Raw genomic sequence first — 22529 nt, forward strand, 5'->3', positions numbered from 1 at the left:
GCCAAGAATGAGGGTAAAACAATGAATGAGAAGGATCGCAGTTCCTCCCTGTTGGGGCTTGCCCTCTAGTTGTAGGGGGTGAAGGGGGTGGCTGACTTAATAAATGGCCACACGAGGCCAGTGGCGGTGGCACACATCTGTAATTTCAGCACTTTGGGAGGCTGAGATGGGTGGATCACTTGAGGTCTGGAGTTCGAGACCAGCCTGGCCAACATGGTGAAAGTCTCTACTAAAAATACCAAAATTAGCTGGGTGTGGTGGTGGGCACCTGTAATCCCAGCTACTCGGGAGACTGAGGCATGAGAATTTCTTGAGCCCAGGATGCAGAGGTTGCAGTGAACCAGGATCACGCCACTGCACTCCAGCCTGGGCAACAGAGTGAGACTCTGTCTCAAATGAATAAATAATTAAATAGCCACAAAAATAATTATTTACTTATAGTTTTGATCAATCCTGATAATAAATTAAAATATAGTACAAAAAGGTCACAGAACAGAGTCTCAAAGGTGGTCTACTGGGAGCCCTATGAAGGAGGAGGAAGGAGCCAAGCAGGGGGATGGAGAATAGAGTTCCCAGCTGTGAACAGTGTGTGCAAAGGACCTGGGGCACAAAGGAGCTGGCGGCTTCTAAGCCAGAGTTGTCACAGCTCAGACAAAGGCCACCATGGCCAGGCTTAGGAGCCAATTCCATCCATTTTCCAATCCAGCCTCCTTCACCACCTAGCTGAGGAACCTGGAGCAAGGGAGACCGTACTTCCATTTTTGCATCTGCAAAATGAGAAAACGGATAGCATGGATCTCATAGGGTGGTCCTGAGGTCCTGGTCTCGAACTCATGACCTCAAATTATTTCCCTGCTTCAGCTTCCCAAAGTGCTGGGATTGATTACAGGCATAAGCCAGGGCCTCCCCAGCAGGTGATCCACCTGTCTCAGCTTCCCAAAGTGCTGGGATTACAGGTGTGAGCCACGTTGCCCGGCCAAAGGTGGGCATTTGATCACTTACTGGAAAGTATCTCTTGAGCAACTCTGGGAGCTCTGCAGGGATCTTAGGTCAGAGGCCATAAAGTGAACACTGCCTTGTTTTCTTTATTGTCCTATCTTGTTTTCATAGCCCACCAGACCCTGGTGCATTTACCAGCCTGCTCAAAATGACGCCTGCCTCTTGAAAATTCAAGGAAGAAGCCTCAGTTGCTGCATGTCTAGGAAAAACATTCTTAAGGAGCATCCCATGGTTGGGGAAGGCACCGCCTCGGGCAAGAGGTTTCCCCTTTTCCAGACAAGTTACGACTTTGAAGGAAGATCACCTTTTTGTAGGCAAAGTCTTACTTGTTCTCAAAAAGCTCAACTTGGAATTTCTCTTGCATTTATGATGGTGGCTCCTGCTCCTTACAGCTTACAGTGGGTTTCCACTGCCACTCCTCCGAGCAGGGCAGGAGCAGCTGTTCACTTTCCGACAAGGAAGGAGAGGCCAGAGGGGCCCCTTCTCACAGGGGAGAGGACCGAACCCCCTATTCCCTGCCAGAAGTAGGCAGGTGGGGGGTATAAAACACCACCTGAAAATGACCCTTTCTGGTCCAAGGTCACCCTTGAGAAGCAAGGCCCAGGTGTCACCTGGTGTCCCCTGAGGCCCTTGCAGTCCGAGCTCAGCGGTGGGAGTGGGGATTGCAAATAAGAAAGGCACTATTGGCTTTTTGTTCCTTTGAGATTTTCCTTAAAACAACATTTTTCTGGAAGGAGTTAAAAATGAAACAAGCTTCAGAGGAAGCGGGCCGGGCCGAGGCGGGGACAAGGTCGGCTCCCTCTGCACCCTGACTGCCGCTGAGCTGGGAGACGGGGAACTTGGCGGGGGAGGGGGGAGCGTCGGGACGCGGCGTGCTTGCAGGCGACGCGTGGGAGGGGGCCCGGAAAACTTTGTGCGCGGCTCTAGGATCTCGTCCTTTCAGATTAGGTCAGGATGGGCTATTGCGGGGTCCCCATCCTGTTGCCCCCACCTCCGTCCTCAGCCTTCAGCAGGCCCCTAGGGGTGGAAAAGGGTAACCCGGTGGGACTCCAACCACCCCCTCCTCGACGGCCCCTCTTTCGTCTCGCACACGCATTCCCCACCGCGCTCCTTTTGTCCGCCCCCTCACTTTCCAGGCGCCCGGCTGGGCAGGATCCGCAGTCTCCAGCCCCCCCAGAGAGCCTGGGCGGGCGAGCTAGGGGCCGTTTCCCGCCACCTCCCTCTAGCAGAGGCAGCCCACGGTGGGGGCACCCCAGAACCGAGGCCAATCGCCCCCCTCCCCCAGCGTGTGCCATCTGCCGCCTGTCAGCCACTCGCCGCGGGCCTCGATCCCAGGCGCCGGCGGGGGTGGGGGGAGCGGCTGATTCTGCCCCTCCTTCCTGGCTCCTTCCCAGGCGCCTCGAGGCCCCTGCCCTCGCCTCGGCCCTTGGCACCCCAGGTTCAGCCTAACCCCGTCCATCTCTGGGCCGTGGGGGGCTGCTCCCATTCCCTCTGGGAAGGCCGAGATGTTGGACACTCTTGAACGCACGACCTGGGGAGGACTGTGGCCTGGGGATGGCAGCGCTAACCCGGGGAGGGGCAGCCCTCAGGGCTTAGGTCTAGTTAGGGGACGTCTCCGTCCTGGCCCCCGCCCCTCCGGGGAGCCTCGCTTTCCGGCTCCCGCTGTCAGGGTGTCCACCTAGGCGTCGCGTTCAGCCTGTCACCCGACTCTACCTCTGAGACTGCCTAGGGCGCGCGCGCCTGGTCCCCCTGCCTCAGGCCTCTCCGCATCCTCCAGCCCGCGCTCCCCAGCCGCGAGGGTGCGGGGGTGGCATCTACCTCGGCAATCAGCCCAGCACGGGGTTGGCAAGCAGGGCCCGGCGGGACCGCGGAGAAAGCTGAGCGGGGCCGGGCCCGGCTGGCGGGCAGGCTGGGGAGCGGCGGGGCGCGGGCACCCTGCGTGGGGCGGGCGCCGCGGCCCGGCCGGCCCCGGCGTTGTTCTCGGCGGGCAGCGGGTTTTTCCGTGAAAGGTTGCCCTGGGTAACTCGTCTCCGAGGGGACGTAGCCCTCCCCTCTCCAAGTGGCAACTTATCGATCCGAGAGATTGATAACCCCCAGCGCCGCGCCGTGCACCCGCTCCGTTCTCCTGGCTCCGGGGCTTGCCGGCCCGAGGTGGCGCCACTCGCCCGGGAGGGGGGCGAGGTCGGGGCCGCTCCCCACCTGGCCGCCTGCAGTTAGTGGGGGAGGGAGAGGCTCCAGAGGAACGGTTTAGGGGAGCCGCCTGGGGAAGACTTTTCCCAAATCTGAACCCTTCCCGGGCCTGCCCGGAGACCAGAGTCTCAGCAAGTTCAGGAGCTGCGGGGACGCGCGGCGCCCCCTGGCGGCTGGGTAAAACCTCGCAGAAAGTAGGAGCTAGTTTATTCTGCCAACTGCGCGGGGAGGGGGTGCGTCTGCAGTGTCTCGGGGGTAAGGTGTTTCTTTTACAGTCGGACAGAGGAAGTGAACACCAGGCGCGAGGATTCTACAGATGCGGGTGTAGGGGGCGCACGGGGTTAGCCCAGTGGTGGAAGAATTTGTTGGATGTGGGGCAGGGGTGGTCTTTGAACACCGACCCGTGGGCAAAAGCCAACCTGGCAGAGCCAGGTACCGGGATAGTTCATGTGCGTGGGGCATACATCGCGAGGTGGCAATGCTAGGGCAGCCCACCTCGATTTGCTCCCCCGTTCTCACTTTTTGCAGTTTGTGAGGCTCATGAGTCTTGGCGAGCTTGACAGCCGCGTGGGCCCTAAGTCTGTTCCCTCCTCCTGCCCCCGGTGCCGCCAGCGACCGAGCCCCGGCCCCGTGTGCCGGTGCGGTGCCCGCGCCCGCGCCCGCGCCGTGCCTGCCGCCGCCGCCGCCGCGGTCCGGGTTTTGCGGGCGGCCGGAGCTGTATTTCCAGCGCTGTCCATCGCTCGGTGCTGTTGGCCCTCTCTCCGTCTGATCCGAGCCGGAGCAGTGCGGGGCGCCCCACGGGATCAGAGCGCTCCCCCGCCGGGACTCCGCTCCTCACATCCTCCTGCTGGGACCCGGCTACATTTCCAGCCAAGCCTGGCTTTATTATGTGTCTCTGCAGTGCAGCCCCAGCAGCCGGATCGGGAGGAGGAGAGCCAGCGACCACAAAGAAGACAGGAGCGCGAGGGAGGCTGGCGGGCGGGCCGGCGCCGGCTGGAGCGCGGAGGAGCCGGGGCGCAGCCGCCGCCGCCGCTGCCCGGGAGGACGGGAGCCCGGCCGCCGCCGCCGCCGCCTGCTCGTCCTCCTCCTCCGCCACCGCGGCCGCCGCCTCCCCCCTCTCCAAGCCCCTGGCCCATGGAGGCAGCTAGCGGGGCCGGCGACTTGGCACCCGCCTGGGGATCGGCTGCGCGCCTCGCGCTGAGCACCGCAGCCCGAGGGCAGGCAGCGGCGGCCCGCCGCACGGGCTGAGAGATGCCCCGGGCACGGGCGCGCCTGCCGGCCGCCGCCTGAGCGCCCCCGCGCGCCCCTTCCTCCTCCGGGGGGCCGGCGCCGGACCGAGCCGAGAGCCAGAGAAGGGGGCGTGAGCCAGGGGCCCCGAGCCGCGGCTTCCGAGCCACTGCGGCCGTTTCGAGCCTCCCCACCAAGTAGGCTGAGTCGAGGGACCCCCGCCCCCCATCCATCATAATCTCCAAACCAGGCGCTTGGGCATTTTTGAGCCATTAATATTTATTATTATTATTATTTTTTGTGCGGCAGGGGATAATTTGAAGGCTTTTTTTTTTTCGGGGGGTACTGAGCTTCCGCGCTCCCGACCGCCTCCCGGTCTCCTCCCCCCTTGAGATACCCTCGACTCCAGCCCCGTTCCCCCTCCTCAGATGGGTTCATTGTGAGCTCCGCACCAGGCTGCGTGGCCGGACGCCTGCAAACTTTGCACAAAAATCCGGCAAGGGGCGGAGGAGGAGGAGAAGGAGGAGGAGGGTGAGGGTGGCGGTAGGGTGGGGGAGGGAAGGAGGGGGCCGCAGGGGCCGGGGGCCGGCGGGGGGTTGGGAGGAGGAGGGGGGCGGCTTTTTTTTTTTTTTTTTTTTTGCATAACTCGGCTCGGCCGAGTGGCCTCCGGACTCCCCGCGCCGCTGGGACCGCCGCTTGGACCGGGAGCCCCCGACTGCCGCATTGCAACAGGCAGGGCCCCGGCGCGCCCCCCGGGCCTCCCCCCGCCTTCGAGCGGCCTCGGCCGGCCCGGGCCGCCCCCCCAGGGGAGGCCGCCCCGGACCTGCGGTCCGCTCCCCACAGCCGCCAACCGGGCTGCAAAAAAAAAAGTTTCCAAGAGACAGGCGGAGGAGAAGGGGGAGAAGGGCTGCCCGGAGCGGCGGGGGGCGGCGGGGGGAGCCGGCTGCGGAGGGCGACGGAGCGCCCGGAGCCCCGGACATGTCCAGGCGGAAGCAGGCGAAGCCGCGCTCGGTGAAAGGTGAGCGAGCGAGGCCCGGCGGAGGCGCGAGCGAGCGAGCGAGGAGGGAGGGAGCGAGGGAGGAGGGACCGGCGAGCGGGCGGGCGGCCGGGGACCCGCGCGAGCGAGCCGAGAGGAGGAGGAGGAGGCGGCGGAGGAGGCGGAGGCGGAGGCGGAGGCGGAGGAGGGGGAGGAGGAAGCCGAGAGCGGGAGGCGGAGGCGGCGGCGGAGGGGGTACGCCGCGGACACCCTCCCCGCCCGGACCCGGCGCCGTCGCCCGCGGGGGACCCAGGCCTGGGGGCGCCGCTAAGGGGCCCTTGCTGCTCCCTCCGTGCGGACTCCGGGCCCGTGTGGCCAATCAAGGGGTGCGGGCCCGACTTGGCGGGGATTGCGAATCTCGGCGGCGGCGGCGGCGGCGGGCGGGCGGCAGGAGGAAGGAAGAGGTGGCGAGGACGGGCGCCCGGCAGGCCGACAGCTCCGAGGCCGCCCTTGCTGGCCCCGGGCCTCGCTGGCTCTCTTTGGCCCCTGTCTAGTCGCCCGAGGACGCGGGGAGCGGCGGGCGCTGCCCGCGAGCGCCCCGGGCGCCGCGCCCTAGCCCCGGCTGCCAGGCGCCCCCTCCCGCCCCCTGCCCAGGCCTTCTCCAGGCCCGGGCCCCTGCACTTCCTGCCTCCTCCACCGAGGCCCACCGGGCAGGGAGCCTCCTCCAGGAGTTCATTGTCTGTGCTGCGCCGGCGGGACGCGGGTCCTCAGGGGAGCGCAGCGGCCACGGTGCGCGCCTCTCCGCGGAGGGCGTCCCAGATCTGACCCCGGGCACCGGCACCCTCGACACCCAGGCCGGCTTTCTGTGCCGGCTCCCCGGGGTGCGCGCGTTTGTGGGGAGCTGCAGATATATGGATACACACACCCATCCCTTCGTCTCCACGCTTTGCTTCTTAATTCCACCAAAGGCCCGGGCTTGAGGGGACCCCTGGAGAGTAGAGGCCCAGGGGAAAGGCCGCGCGCCTGCAGCGGAGCCCCTCCCCTGGCCTCCTCTCCCAGCAGCTGGCCTTTCCAGGCCTTGCCTGCTGCTTTGTCCCGATTCCAGCCCCTCGGTTGGGTGCCCGGGCGCCTGGCTGTGAGATGGGAGATGATCGAGGAGGGAGAGAACGATGAGCGCAGCTAAGTCTACGGAGCCAAAAGCCCCCAGGCCCTTGTCTTCTCCCAGTTCCCCTGATGACCTCTGGCCTGAGCCCAGTTCTGCTCTGAAAAGTTCATTTCCTGGAGGCCTGCGCGGGAAGGCGCTGGGGCCCCGCTCCCTTCCTGCCAACCTTGCGCCTGGCTGGAATGGCTGGAACTGAATCTGGCAAGGAGGATCTTGAGACACCCGTCAGTTCTGTCCTCCTAAAGTCCCCGGAGGGACTGCCCCCGGCCCAGCAGAGACCCTCCCCGTCATATTAGAAGGAGACCAACTGAATCCAAACGGAGCGCCCGACCCGTTCCTACTCCTCCTTTTCCCTGAGAGAAGTTGGTCTTGTTCCCCTCACCCTGGCTGGTCTCCCAACCCGGGACGGCCTGGCCTGCTCCACAGAACTGGGGGTTCAGAGGGTGTTCTGATTGGGGGACAGGGAAACCAGAAGAGAGACTCCAAGAAGAGGACGGGAAAGAAGGGTGGATGTTTCTCTTTTGCTGATGGAAGGGCTGTACGGCTTGAAATAATACTGGATTTCTTTTCTCTTTCCCTGGCTCACTGCTCACTCCTTCAGGAGCCACTTAAGAGGCGACCCAGAAGAAAATGTGGAATTGGAATTTCTGGTTGGAAAAACAGTTTTATTTAACTCAGGCAGTTGATTTTGAGTTAAACCTAAGTATAGAAGCCGATTTTTCCGTCAAGATGCAAAGCTTGCTTACCTAGATTTCCAATCAATTTCTCCAAACCTCCTTATGTTAGAAGGTGAGACCCAGAAAGCAAAGGGAGAGCAGTTTGCAGTGAACAGATGGGTGGGTGTTTCAGAGTTGCCTGAACCGAGTTCTAAAACCACTCTGTGGATCTCTGAGAAAGACTCAAGAATTGGTCTTCAGCATTTCATGAAATGAGCCTTGAAATGATTTCTAGTGAGTGCCTCTCTCAAATGTATATGTGTGTATGTGTAGCAGACGGTTCAAGCAGGTTGATAGGAGAAAGACAGCAAGGTGAACAGGAGACCAGTGGAAGCATTTCCGAGACTGGGTGTTGTAAATATCAGCCACATAGAGCCGTTCTGTCTGCGGAGTCGGAGACCCCCTGATTCTTCCCATGGCTTTTTGCATTTCCCAAAAGCAGCTACAACCCCTGTCTCTCACCATTTTACCTTTTATTCAGTTTACTGGGGTGAAGAGGGTGGAGATGTGGCCACTTATCAAGGGAGGAATTAAGAGAGAAGATAATTTGGATAGGTAAAGAGTTTCCAGCAGGTGAGGAATTTATTGCTTTTCAAGAACTGCCCCCCCTTCTCTCAAGCAATATTCAAAAGTGTGTGCTTGAGTGTGGACAGCTCCACACCAAGTGTTTGAAACGATAAGGTCTTCACCTTTAAAGATGCTTGAAAGTGCTTCTTAAGCAACAGCGGTGTCTTTTACATTTTATTTTATTTTATTTTGCCTCCACTGCTGTGTGTCAGGGCTAATGTAGAGGCTTTGTGGACTTCCCCAGCCCGGAGCATTCTGCTGTGAAAGTCACTTGACTGTAATTTGTAATTGATCTCGGAAATGTGAAAGCCCATAGCAGGAAGGAAAGACAGAAATATAACAATTTCGAATGGATGCTCAGAAAGTGTGATTTGAAAGCACAGGCATTGCTGCTTTGAAAATAAAACTGGCCTCTGGGGGCTGGGGTGGTCTCACTTCCCACTCACAGACACAACATCTCTTCTGGAGTGGGGTTACTTGTCCCCGCAGTGTGTTTGTCCTTTGGAAAACCCAGCTCACAGGGAGGACACCTGGTAAATAGGGAAGGGGGTTGGGGCAGTAGGGCAGGGGGGAGAATAGCCTCATTGGTTTTCAAAAGCCTTGTAATTTTATTAAAAAACAAAACAAAACAAAAAAACCCTAAAGCCAAAAAAACACTAAACCCTAAAGTGTTATAAAAGTCACATTTTTCTGACCGATTTTCCCTGCATACACCTTTCTCCCCTTTTTTGTTTCCTGGTGGTATGGTGTGGTGTGGTGGTTGCAGTGATTTGCTCTCTGATAATTTTGGCCTCATTTTGCCGGGCTGTTCTCATCATGCTCACTGATGTTATTTCGGCTGATGATATCAGGTGGTTTGGTTAACGATTACCTCTGCAGTTCTCTCTGTCACTCAACATTAAGAAGGCCTATCCCCTTTCACCCCATGGCTTTCTTAGATCCATGCAACAGCCTCTTCATTTGTAGAGAAAATTGATACCTCTTTTCCTTTGCCTTAGCTTAAAGCTTTTGAATAATTTTAATACTGTCAATTTTCTCTGTCTAGCAACTGCCTGTTAATTACAGTTCTTAATATTAATTAGCGCTCAGGCTATGTCCATGCACCCCCCAACCCTAACATCCCAAAGTACCCACAGTGACTTCTCGGCACTCCCTTCCCCTTCTTTGTCTTCCTCTTCTGCCAGCGTGTAGCTCCTCAAAGTCCATCTTATAAATTTGGTGGTCTAGGGACTTGGGAACATTGCGCGTGTTTCCATGGAAATAATTGAGATGTAATAAATAGAGGCATTCTGAGGTTACAGGTTTCTCGATTCAGCTGAGACCACATACAAGTATAAATTGTTGAGATTTGTTTGGCTAAATGTACGTGATCTTGTAGGAAGGGCAAAACAAATCCTTTATAGGGTCTTTAGCTTTCTTTGTGGAGTGGGGTAGCTAACATTTAATCCTAATATTTAATCCCCCTCCTCAATTAAGTTATCGATTCCCAGCTTTGGAAGGGCTTGTTTCATTCTAGAAAACATCCTTTATGTCTAGTAATTGCTGTTTAGATTCTTACACCTGTTTCCTTGCAAAAACTTAATAAGCAATAAAATAAGATAACTATGTGCCTCTGGCAGGGGAATCCTGCTAAACGGTTAACCATAAGGTGCCTAGCGTGCATTGATAATGAAAGGTGCAAAATGCCGGTGACTTTACAGTCATAAAGTAATTCAGAAGAAGCAGCCAGCCCTGGCGATGTTGTGGCATGCTACAGTGTGTTAACAGAGGAGGAGGAGGGGGAACCAGGAAGGCAGGAAACTGGAGCATTTGAGTACAGCGTTCCTAGCTGGAGACGAAAGGCTGGGGATCTGGTTCAATCTAATAGAAAGTTGCAATAATTGCTATATCGGTAGCCAACTCTTAAGCTAGTGGCTGTGGAATTCTTCCCCTGATGTAGGATTTAATAGTCTGGCAATTAGATGCATTGATTTCTCTTAACTGTTCATTTGGATGTGTAAATGAAAGGAACCTACCACTGAGGCTGATGGTGCAGACATGCTGCCTGGCTCTTTGAAAAAGGCTGATTTAGGTGGTGGTGGTGGGAGTATATGCTTTTTCAAGGCAGTGTTAGGACCAGTTCCCTCTTCTTTTAAAATTTCTGTCCATTCTGTAGTGAAGTGAACGGCACCTGTTCAAATTCTGTTTAAAAATAAACAACGGTATCCCATTATAGCTGAAAAGTAAAAGCATCCTTTTTTGCTGCAGATGCTGAGAGTGCTGTCCCTGTCTTTGAATAACTGGACTTTGTGGCAGATGGTCTGTAGGGTACCAAAGGGGCAAGACACAGAGCCCTTCGGCTCTGAGTTCCCGACAGCCCTCCTGCAGAGAGAGTTCTTGCTCCCACTCCTCCTCAACAATGGTCTGAGACTTGTGACCACTTAGACCAGTGGCTCTGTCAAGCCTGGACTGGATGTGGGGACAGGGCATCTTGGAAGGTTGGAAGGCTGTAAGATGTCAGTGGCTTGGAAAGTGTCTAGGAAATGACCTCTTTGAAACATGAGGCTCTCTAACTTCCTGCTTCTGGACTTGCAGTTTTCTGTAAGTGTCAACAACTTCTGACATGCAGGCATCTGAAACTGTCTTGAAAGTAAGCAGGCAGAGGATGGCTGGATTTCCCGATGGGCCCATCGTTTTTGTCAAGGTGGTGGGTGGGTTTTAGTTCACTCTTTGTTTGACGTAGGTTAGAATGGACTTGCCTTTCCTGGCCACTGGTTGAAGTAAAGCCCAGCCTTGTCCACGGTACGCTGGTGTTTGCAAAGAGTATTATCTTTATGTCTTGAAAACATTTGCAGAAGATATCAGGGTTCCTTCATATCTGTGAGTCTAGGGCGATTACGGTAGAATACCTTGAAAACTGTTAGTGGGGTCCCCTTTATTTGAGTAGCCAGGAATACCCCGATACACTGTGGTTGGAGAATTGGACAATTTCTGCAAATTCCCGTCAGCTTGCAAGGGCATCTTGTGCATGGCCACGTTAGTGGGTAATCAGAGAAGTTTCTCACCCAAAGTGGATGAATTGAGGCTGGATTGGTTACATCCCACTTGAAGTTTTTGGGGCTGGCTGTCAGCTCCCTCACCTACTGTGGGAGAGGCAGAGTGAAGTGAGTGAGGAAATGCTAATGGAAACTTTTGATTCATAGCTTACCTGCCAGGATAGGTGGCAGCCAACGATTGGGGTTGTACACTCAGTAAATAAAAATACTTTACTGCTTTCAAGGAGCGCCAATTAGCTGATTGCTCCATGTGGCTGTCTTTAAGGAGAATGCTGTTTTACCTATCTTCTTGTACAAAGGTTTGATATTTAATGTCTTGTGAAAAGGATTCTCTTTGTCTTGATTGATGTAAGGAATAAAAGCATGATGGTAATATCCCTTTGAAAGCTATTGTATTGTCAGCCCTGGCTGACAGCTGGACGGCCTCCCAGCGTTATAGATTGGTGCTGTGAAAACACTGACATTTTCTTTGTTACGTTGCTGTTGTTCTACTTGCAAAGTCAATTACACAATGTCGGAGCTCAGTTACCAAGTTGACTTTGGAAGTAACAATGTCTTTCATTCTCTTTTTAAAGATATAATTTCCCTTTGTTGTTGTGGTTGTTGTTTTGTTTTCTTTCTTTCTTTTTTAACGTGCCTCCCTCTGTTTACCTCCCCTACCTCTTGCCTCACCCCGCTCAAGAGTCTGAACATCTTAGCTAGGCAAACACACTCTGGTTTCAATTGTGACAAGTCAAATTCAAAGGCGGCCACATCGTTATCTCTGAATTCTTCAACTCATTCACATTTCAGTGGCTTCTTATTGATATAGTGACTAAAGAAGCCAAGATACATAAAAACCCATCAAATGAGATTACAGTGTTGATAATCTCTTATCAAGTGGGTTGTTCTCTGGATTTGGGGTCACTGAGGTTGGCAAATTCAGAGTTTTCTTTCTTTCTTTTTTTTTTCTGGAGACTACAACTCGGGCTGAACCAGGTTCTGGGTCGATGGGACCCCAGCAAACAGTTTTTTCTTACAGAAGATTAATAGGCATTTGTATCTCAGAGGCTGGAGCCATTGAGTTCTGGATTTGGGATCCTGAATGACGTCATATAGAAGGGTAGAAGGGGTCTCATAAGAAAACCATGTCATCTGTCCTCCATTGCAGACGGCAAACTCCAATCATAAGGCGATCCTATCAGGTGATCGATCCCAGTGTGCCCGGTAGGGACTCAGGAGTGATTTGCATTCCCGTCTAAGTGTGCAAAATCTTGCTACTGAACAGGAGGAGAAAACCTTGAAAAATATTCAAAGCTGAACGTAGTTAAGGTGGATATTTTTTAGATGCCTGCCCTCTATCTTCTGTCCCTCCCCACCTTCCCCAGAAAGAGGAAACCTTAATTCCTTAGTTCTCTAAACCCGGTCGTCCAAGAAGCAGTGACCTTCCAGCTGCGGGTTGTTGGAGCATCCTCCTGCCTGACACACCACGGTGTGAGGGCTGCCCTGCTGCCACTGCCTCCAGATGACAGGGATCCATCAGGAAACTCCGTCCGAGACACTAATTGTGGGCCCCCGAAGTTATTATTATGAACCACCAGACAAGAGCCTGTATTCGCCAGCAATTTGTCAGGACTAATTTTGTTTTTCTCCAATAATTGAAAATTAATGTCTTGAAGTGAAAGCAGATGTTCATGTCATCTTCTGAATTGGGATATAAAATGGGGCTCTGTGGATGTGCTAATTTAACAGCAATTTCCCTCTCCTAGATAATGGGGGTGCTGGGGCTGACGTCACCTTCGGAGCAAAGACTAGGAGCAGGGAGAGAGAGAGGCCTGGGCTATGCTTGTGCTTCTCGAGGGTTCATTTTGGAGGGGGAACACATACAGAAAAAGATTTGCTTGTGCTATGAAACTTGGAGAACTCACTGTTTTGAATATTCATTTGCAGAAGAAGTATTTATTGAAGTAATCCAGGGCATTATGCTGGGGAGCCTTCATTTGGGGAGAGGGCAGCTTCATACAGTTGAGTGGATCCCCAGCTGTCATGCCTATCACCATCACCTACAATAAAGCTGGTTAAATTGCATGTTCCTGGGCTCAGGTCCTGAAGATGCTCACCTGGCTGGTCTGAGGAGGGGCTCAGATCTCTTCATCCCCCAACTCCTCCTTTTAAACAATTTTGATAAAATATACGTAACTTAAAATTTACCATCTTAACCATTTTTTTTCCCTTTTTTACAGACAGGATCTTGCTCTGTCCCCCAGGCTGGAGTGCAGTGACGTGATCATAGTTCACTGCAGCCTTGAACTCCTGGGCTCAAGCAATCCTCTCACCTCCGCCTCCCGAGTAGCTAGGACTACAGGCATGCACCACCTCACCTGGCTAATTTCTTTATTATTTGTAGAGGTGGGGCTCTGTTGCCCAGGCTGGTCTCGGATGCCAAGCCTCAGGGAATCCTCCTGCCTCGGCCTCCCAAAGTGCTGGGATTACAGGCATGAGGCACATTGCATGGCCCATCTTAACCATTTCTCAGAGGCATTAAGTACATACACATTGTTGTTGGGCTGTCACCACCATGAACTTTTCATTTATAGTTGGCACCCAAGTGATGGTGGGTTAGGGATCTGCAGCCCACCACCCCAGAGGAGGTCATCCAGGCCAGCCTCCCATTTCCAGGGTAAGCATGAGAAACAGAGGCTTAGAAGATGAGGCCATTCTCTCGGCAGGGGGTGGAGGGGTTTCTTTGCCTTGTTCTAGTGTGAGAGGTGAGATTGGATTGTCCAAGGCTAGGGCAGGGCATAAGACTAGGGTTCTGTCAGGGCTGGTGGGGCTGGGGGCAAGGGCAGCTGGGGTGCTAAGGACTTGCTGAGTGATCTGATGACCGTTTGTTCTATCTGATGATAGAACATTTGTTCTGTCTCCTTGCAGGGACAGCATTCTTTTGAGACTGTGCCTGGTGGGTTGCGAGCTTGCCCAGTGGCCCTGGCAGATCCCTTGTCGCCCCTATGCCTGTCTGCCAGGACTCAGCTCCCTTGGCCTACCCAGTCCTGCACACTTAGGCTGGTTTGTCTATGACAAGGAGAGAGAGGAACGGCTGTTTTGTCCACTTGATTGCCTTGCTTTCTAGACCATCTTGGGCCCACAGGTCTAGGTTTTGCAAACTCTTCACTGCCTCCCTCCTTGAAGGTGCTCGGGAAACTTTCTCCCCCTGTTTTCTCTGTAATTGAAATTTGCCCTTTCGTTACCTGGGCATGAATTATTTTTTGCAGTGTTGTCATTCCCTATCCTGCTGTGAGGTTTATCTCTTCTGTGATCCTAATTAAATAAAACATACTGTTCACCTAACTCCTGTTGCACTGAATTTTACCTGCCTGAAGGCAGAGTGATGACCATCTGGGCTTAGTTAGGGAGTTGGGCATGGCCGGAGAGGGCAACTGGGGTGGTATGACTACCACATTCAGGCTGGAAGACAGGGCGGGGGGACCTCCTTGGCCTGGAGGCTGCAGAACCTTGGAGCCACCAGCAACATACAGTATATTTTTGGTTCCTGAACAAGATATGTGTCTTTGTCCCTTGCCCCCTATGGCTGCAGTTTTGAACTTTGAGAGAGGAGAGACAGTTATCAGCTCCTGAGGGTCCCCAGGCAGGGAAGAGGGAGGGGAAGCAGGTGCCCAGAAGTGGGGAGATGGAAAGAGGAGGCAGGTATCTGTCTGGGGTGAAGGCCACAGAGAGTGCTGGGGTCTCTGGAGAGCAGCAAGCAGTGCACAGGTTCTCAGTGCCCAGGATAGCCCCTGCAGATGCCCTGTGCCCCTTAGGAAGACACTGGCCAGCCAGGGGGCCAGACACACATGTTGGGAAGATTCACTGTTTTTGCCTTTGAACCTCTCCGAATCCTGAAAAACACAGATTGAAAAGGAACCTTGGAGGTCACTTCATTTACACTTCTTTGGGTGTGTTTCTGGCATCTTTGGTTTCACCTAGCCTGGACGTACACACTTTCACTCTCCGGGAGCTCACTACCTCTGTAGCACGTCTGTGCCTTTGTTGTTGTTGTTGTCGTTGTTTTGTTTTTTTGAGACAGAGTCTTGCTCTGTCAGCCAGGCTGGAGTGCAGTGGCACGATCTTGGCTCACTGCAGCCCCTACCTCCCAGGCTCAAGCAATTCCTGCCTCAGCCTCCCAAGTAGCTGGGATTACAGGCGTGTCCCACCACGCCTGGCTAATTTTTATGTTTTTAATAGAGACAGAGTTTCACCATGTTGGCCAGGCTGGTCTCAAACTCCTAACCTCAGGTAATCTGCCTGCCTCGGCCTCATCTGTGCCTTTTTAGCTTGAATTTCACACATGAAGCTGCAGTTTCCTCCCTGTGTTGGTCCTGGTTCTACCTCCTGGGGCCACAGTCCCTCCAGCAGCCCCATGTCCTGCCTTACTCAGGGGAAGGATCTCATGTATGGGTTGCCAGCTGCCTCCTGGGCTTCCAAGGCCCCATGCTCATTCAGAAATGGCCTTGGCTGGGTGCAGTGGTGGCTTAGGCCTGTAATCCCAATACTTTGAGAAACCGAGGCAGGTGAATCGCTTGAGCTCAGGAGTTTGAGACCAGCCTGGGCAACATGGTGAAACTCCCTCTCTGCAAAAAATTAAAAAAAAATTAGGAGAGTGTGGTGGCAGGAGCCTGTAGTCCCAGGTGCTCAGGAGGCTAAGGTGGGAGAATCACCTGAGCCCGGAAGGTTGAGGCTGTGGTGAGCTGTGATCGTGCCACTGTGTTCCAGCCTGGGTGACAGAATGAGACCCTTTCTCAAAACAAAACAAAACAAAAAACCTGGGAGCTGCGGTGACAGACCTGTTGTCCTAGTGCATAAGGAGGCAAGGCTACGCATTCGAAGCCAACCTGGGCAACATTAAAAAAAAAACCTCTCATCCATTTAAAAAAAAAAATTGCTGGGCGCAGTGGCTCACACCTGTAATCCCAGCACTTTGGGAGGCTGAGACGGGCAGATCACTTGAGGTCAGGAGTTCGAGACCAGCCTGGCCAACATGGTGAAACCCCGTCTCTACTAAAAATAAAAAAAAATTAGCTGGACGTGGTGGTGTGTGCCTGTAATCTCAGTTACCCGGGAGGCTGAGGCAGGAGAATCGCTGGAACCCACTGCACTTCAGCCTGGGTGACAGAGTAAGACTCCGTCTCAAAACAAAAACAAAAACAAACAAAAAAACCCAAAACACACACACACACACACACACACACACACACACACACACACACACAGCCAATCTGGCCTCAACCTTCTGGGTCATTATGTCTAAAAGATGTCTTTTTTTTTTTGAGATGGAATTTCGCTCTTGTTGCCCAGGCTGGAGTGCAATGGCACGATCTCTGCTCACTGCAACATCTGCTTCCCGGGTTCAAACGATTCTCCTGCCTCAGCCTCACGAGTAGCTGGGATTACAGGCATGCGCCACCACACGCGGCTAATTTCGTATTTTTAGTAGGGACAGGGTTTCTCCATTTGACCAGGCTGGACTTGATCTCCCGACCTCAGGTGATACGCCCTTCTTGGCCTCCCAGAGTGCCGGGATTACAGGTGTGAGCCACAGGGCCTCGCCAAGATTTCTTAAATGAACAAGTAAATGTGTGAATTATTGAGGGAATAAATATGAATGGGGAACAAGTGAACAAATGAATGAGTGACTAGTGAGTAAATGACTCAGTGATGAGTAAATAGATTAATAAGTGAATGAGTGGATGAGTGAGTGGGTGAACTGAGAGGGAGCACAGGCCTTCGCAGGACTTGGGTTCACCGTGGGCGTCAGTCTTTGTGGGCCCCTCCTGCTGCCCCAGCCTCTGTTCCTGATGAGGAAGTGGAAGCTGCAGGACACTGGGCTGGGAGAGGCTGGTGCCCGTTCTCCTTCATACTTAGGGTACATTGTGCTGTGAGATTGCAGCTGCTGTTTATCGAGGGCTTTGTGTCATGGATTGTGTTGGGCTTGTAAAACATAAAAGCAATGTGAGATTTTTGTACTAGTTTAATTTTAATAATTTATTTTCTTAAAGTTTGGATCTTGCTCTGCTACCCAGGGTGGAGTGCATTGATGTTATCGTAGCTCACTGCCACCTCAAACTCCTGGGCTCAAGCTATCCTTCCTTAGCCTCCTGAGTAGCTGGGACTATAGGTGCGAGTCACCATGCCCGCCTCTTTTTCTTTTTCTTTCTTTCTTTTCTTTTTTTTTTTTTTTTAAGAGATGGAGTTCTCCATGTGTTGCTCAGCCTGGCCTCAAACGATTCTCCCACCTCGGGCTCTCAGAATGTTGAGATTACAGGCATAAGCTTCTGCGCCTGGCCTTAATTTTAAATAAGACAGAATGTTCAGCTCAATAACCTTGCCATCCTGCCGGTGACCCTCATCCTGCTACATCATTGCCGTGGCTCAGAATAGACACATTTGACCAGCTCGATCCTGGCCAGGGATCAGCCACTATTAAGTGGCCTTGGGACCCTCTTCATCCTTTCGCGGGGAGGGGGGGTGTCGGCCCTAGGAACAGCACTAGGAGTGAGGGCTGGGGCCAGCTAAGTGGTCGGGAGGGGGAAAATGGGATGTGTTGGCAGGGAACCTACCAATCACTCAGAATAGAAAAGAAAGACCCCATTCTCCCTGAAGGTCTGAGTCAAGATTCCTTCATTTCTCTCCTTGGGGAGGAGAGTGGGTTGGAGGAAATATACTCTCTGATTTTGGGCAAGACAGTTCCTTCTATGGGCCTCAGTTTCCCTTTCTGTGAAATAAGATAGAACTAGTAGGGTTAGCTACATGAGTTAGGTTTCCAATCTTGGTTAGTTGCACATCGGTATCATCCTAGGCATTTAAAAAACAACATTACCTAGGCTCTACCATAGATGAACTAATCCAGAATCTCTGAGGATGGGAGTAATTGGAATGTGCAGCCAGGGTTAGGAACCATTAGTCTAGGAGACAGCACCTAGAGTATATAAATCTGTTCCATGTTAACAGCCATAAGGAGGTCTACAGAATAGTTGCACCTTATTTACAGTCTTCCATTGGTGAACATTTAGTTGCTTCCAGTTTTTTGCTGTTTCAAACGATGATGCAGGGAGTATCCTCATTTATAAACCTTTGTGTTCTCATTTGAGTTTTTCTTTGGCTGGATTCCTAGAAGTGAAATTGTTGGGTCAAAGGGTATTCACTCGAAAAATTTGATAAATATTTCCAAATTGCCTTCCACAAAGTCTGTACCAATTTACCCTTCAATAATAGGGCATGAATACATGTTTCTCCTAATCCTTGCCTGTATGTGATGATGTTTTGTTTTTTCTTTTTCCTTTTTTTTTGAAACGGAGTCTCACTCTGTCGCTAGGCTGGAATGCAATGGCGTGATCTTGCCTCACTGCAACCTCCGCCTCCCAGGTTCAAGCGATTCTCCTGCCTCAGCCTCCCGAGTAGCTGAGACTACAGGCACATGCCAGTACGCCTGGCTAATTTTTCATTTTTATTTTTAGTAGAGACAGGGTTTCATCATGTTGACCAGGATGGTCTCGATCTCTTGACCTCGTGATCCGTCTGCCTCGGCCTCCCGGAAGTGCTGGGATTACAGGCATTAGCTACCATGCCCGGTCTTTTTCTCTTTCCTTTTTCTTTTTGGCAATCTGGCAGGCAAAAAATGGCACAGTGTTTAAATTTGCACTTCCCTAATTATAAGTTATGTTGCCTTTTTTTTTTTCCCCCAAGATATGAGGCCTTGCTATATGGCCTAGGCTGGTCTCAAACTCTTGGGCTCAATTGATCCTTCCACCTTGGCCTCCTAAAATGTTGGGATTATAGGTGTGAGGCACCACACCTGGCCTCTTATGTTTATGGGCCTTCCTCTCCTTTCCCTTCCCTTCCCTCCCCTCCCCTCCCCTTCCCTTCCCTTCCCTTCCCTTCCCTTCCCTTCCCTTCCCTTCCCTTCCTCTGTCGTGCAGGCTGGAGTGCAGTGCCACCATCTTGGCTCACTGTGACCTCTGCCTCCCAGGTTCAAGTGATTCTCCTGCCTCAGCTTCCGGAGTAGCTGGGATTACAGGTGCCTGCCACCATGCCCGGCTAATTTATGTATTTTTAGTAGAGACAGGGTTTCGCTATGTTGGCCAGGCTGGTCTCGAACTACTGACCTCAGGTGATCCGCCCGCCTGGGCTTCCCAAAGTGCTGGGATTGTAGGCGTGAGCCACAGTGCCTGACCATTTTTCTTTCTTCTTCTGAAGGGTCACTGCACTATAGAGCTTGGGGATATGGGCATTTCTTTCCCTTGGTGAGTCCTTTGGTTGTCTGCCCTCCTTCCCTCCCTTTCATATCCATCCTTCCATGTAAATCCTGAGCATCTGACTCAGGTGAGGCTCAGCCTAGGCTCCAAGGAAGATGCAGAGAGAATGCAGAGGAGACCACGTCCTCAGGAAGCCTGGAGGCCAGAGAGGGGAGTAGACCCTAACCACTGGACCAGACAAGGCAGCCTAGGACAGAAATGTAGGCTGAGGGCTGTGGGAGGGGTGAGAGAGTTGGGGGGATTCCCCTTGGTAGGGGAATCAGGTAAAGCCTGGAAGAGGGGGTAGCATTTTTTATTTGGTCCCTGAGGGATGGAATCACAACACCAAGAGTAGCTAGCCTATAATGGGCACCCCTTATATACAGGCACTGGGCTATGCACGTTACGGGCAGTATCTCATGGAATCCTGACACTCGCTTTTGACTGCTGAGGTGGAGACCTTAGGCTTTCTTTTTTGCCAGTAGTCATAGAGCTTGGAGAATCCTCAGCCGAGGTTTCTTTTCATATAGATGATTAAACTTGCTCAGAGAGGGCAAGCTAGGTGTCCAAGGTCATACAGTGACCTTGTGGCAGAATTGTGCCTGGGGATAGGAGAAGGGGGAGCTGGAGGATCTGGCTGCTGCCACTGTCTTGCCTTCGGAACAACCTAGGACCCCCAAGCTTCTGGAGTTGGGGTGGGGGAAGATTCTGAGCAGACAGATTTGGTCTCCCACCCCTTTTTCCCCACGTCCTTGCCATGCTATTGGTAAGCCTCAGTTTCTTTTTCTTTGAAATGGACTCTACTCCCAGGAGAGAGGTGAGGAGGAAATCTCAGGTGAGGAAGAGCTTGTTGGTCAGGCTTTAGCCTGTCACTTGCTGGGGCAACCCTGCCCTTTTTAGAGACACTAGGTTTGAAGGGGGCTTTTGGATCTCTCCTCGAATCCATCCTCCCCACCCACCAGAAGACAGTTGCCCTTCTAAAGGGGCTCCCTGACCAGACTCAGGGAAGGGGCTGTGTGGGAGGGCATATGCCCTAGAATAGGTGCGCATGTGTGTGAGTCTGTGTGTGCCTGTGTGTGCACATGCGTGTGCATGCATGACTGTGCATGTGTCTAAGTCTGTGTGGGTACCTGTTGGGTACATGTGTGTGCATGTGAGTCTGTGTGTACTAGTGTGTGCATGCAGATGCATGCTAGAGTGTGTGTGTACATGTGTGCATGAGTGCATATGTGTGTGTGCATGTGTGTGCCTGTGTGAGTGGTCATGTGTGCCAGCTTCCAGAGCAAAGAGACTCTTCAAATTGCTTGCCTGTTTCAGACTCTCAGTACAGGGACAGAGAACATACTAGTGGGTGGTAGACTTTGCTCATGAATTTGCTTTATATCCATTCATTCAGATATTTTTGGAGCATTGTGTTAAACCTGACCCTGTAAAAAGAAAGAAGCAAGTTCTTTCTTTCTAAGATTCAGCTGGCCATGTATAAAGTTGCGGTTGTGAGGGTGGGAAACGAGTTTATATTGGTGTTTCCCAAAATGTATTCCAGAGTTTTGTTAATGTTCCACCACCCAAAAAGAGAAAAATTTTCTGTGGCCAAATGCATTTAGCAAACACTGGATTAAACAGAGTTTTAAAAAAATTGTTTAAACCTTCAGGGCTTCTTGGAGACTTTAAAATGCCAGCATGGGACTCTCAGAGATGTTAATAATTTGTGATTTCCAAACTTATTTGATCACTTTTCATGGAATCCTCTTATCTGGGGCACTTAGGTTTCAAGGCTTTTAGGAGCTGCTATCATTACTTACTGCTCATTTGTTCATTCATTCCTCTCACATGTTTACTTAGAGAACCTACTATGTACCAGGCAGTATTCAAGGTGCTGTGGCCACCAGGTGGACAGGTTTATTCTAGTTGAGGGAGGAGCCATCTGCAAGCACATTTCTGTTAAGCAAATTAGGTTCTGGGGCAGGCAGGGAGGCTGCGCAGAGAAGGCCTGTGCACATCACCTGGAGGTGATACTGGAGCCCAGACGGTGAAGGGGGCTGCTTCATGAGGGGAGCTGGGAGCCTGGAGGTCTTTGTGATTGATACTCTGGGAGGCTGGGAGGTTGTGGCAGGTGGGGGTACTTCTCTGAGTCTCTGTCTCCTCACCCTGGGAGGCAGGGGGCTGTCTGGGAAGGTGCAGGCTACATACAGCTCCGGCCAGCAAGCTTGGTGGGGCCCGGCTCTGTTCTCTCTGGAGGCTTCCCTAGGGCGGTGAGGCAGTTCCCTGGGCTGTGTCTGGGCAGAAGCCGCTTCTGGGTCCCAGTCTTGCCCTGGGGACTTCAGTGTCATGTCCCCCTCCTCCGTCGCAGACATGCAGGCCTCTCAAGGCATAAGTGACCAGGAGTGCTCAGGGGATGGGCTTCCCTGGGCCTGCCTGCTGTGAGCGCCACCCAGCAGAACTCCTGCCTGTGCCGGTCACTGCACTGCTCCCTGTGTCTGGCACTGGACCACGTTCCCACTCCCATCTAACAGATGGGCACATGGGGCTCCCACAGCCTGTTTCCTCAGAGGCCGGCCCCTCTCCAAGGCATCTAGCCCTTCTCCAAGCCAGGGCTGTGGCCTGAGGCTTGTGGGGTGGGGGCAAGTGTCTGGGTGTGGGGTGTCGAGATTTCCAGGACGGGAGGTGGGATCTGGGCCCTCCAGGTCCTCCTGGAGTCCGACTGCGGAGTTGCCTTGTAGGATCCGGGTCCTGGGATGAGGGGAGGGGACGGGGAAACCGCGAGGGAGGGGAAGGGGTCAAGGGTCGGAGAGGAGGAAGAAATCCAGGGTGGGGTGGCAGTTGGGGAAGGGGGATGGCTGGGAAGAGGCGGGGAAAAGCAGGGGAGGGGGCCTCGGGGCTCTTCCCGCCCAGCGACCCGAGGGGAGCCCGGCCAACGCTTGGGAACGCGGCCCCTCCCGGGCCCTTGTCTGCCCGGCCCGCGGGGGCGGCCCCGGGACCCCTTTGAGGCGGCGGCCCTGGGAACGCGCTGGGCCGCCCCCCGCGCGGGAGGGCTCCATGGCTTCGGCGCAGTCACTCAGGGCCAGGTTCGGGCACAAAGCGGCCGCGGCGGGGGGCCGGCTGGGAAGGCGCAGGCTGCGCAGCTCGCTCACGCTGCCCGGGTGGGGCCTGGCTTGTTATGCGCCGCCCGCCCCTCGGAGTCTGGCGCCCTCAGGACTCCGGGTCCCGGGCCCAGTGCTGGGGACGGCGGCGTCGAGCCCACAACTGGTGCGGCCCCTGGGAGGGCTGCCGGCCCGCCAGCCAGATGTGTGCCTCGGGAGCCCTGGGGCACCAGAGCCGCGATCGGCCCTCTGCTTTGGTGTGGAGCTGGGGGAAGGCGGGTGACAGCTGCAGGGCCATCCGCTGGTACAT

The 22529-nt window shown here is 53.7% G+C and overlaps 1 protein-coding gene across 3 annotated transcripts in view; it reads left to right on the top strand.

Annotated features, from left to right (window-relative positions):
- The first annotated feature begins 3276 nt into the window (after positions 1-3276).
- Positions 3277-22529, top strand: part of ZNF423 (zinc finger protein 423) — a 370406-nt gene continuing 351153 nt past the window's right edge. For 2 of the 3 annotated variants that reach the window (XM_030925568.1, XM_030925570.1), the window contains exon 1: positions 5110-5434. In XM_030925568.1, coding sequence (XP_030781428.1) covers positions 5395-5434 — 40 coding nt within the window. In that variant the 5' untranslated portion in view covers positions 5110-5394. Of the gene's footprint in view, positions 3445-5109; positions 5435-22529 lie in introns of those variants that run through there. The other variant, XM_030925572.1, reaches the window with a different exon arrangement.

This window comes from Rhinopithecus roxellana, chromosome 20, assembly GCF_007565055.1.
Source record: "Rhinopithecus roxellana isolate Shanxi Qingling chromosome 20, ASM756505v1, whole genome shotgun sequence".
In the NCBI taxonomy this organism is placed as follows: Eukaryota; Metazoa; Chordata; class Mammalia; order Primates; family Cercopithecidae; genus Rhinopithecus; species Rhinopithecus roxellana.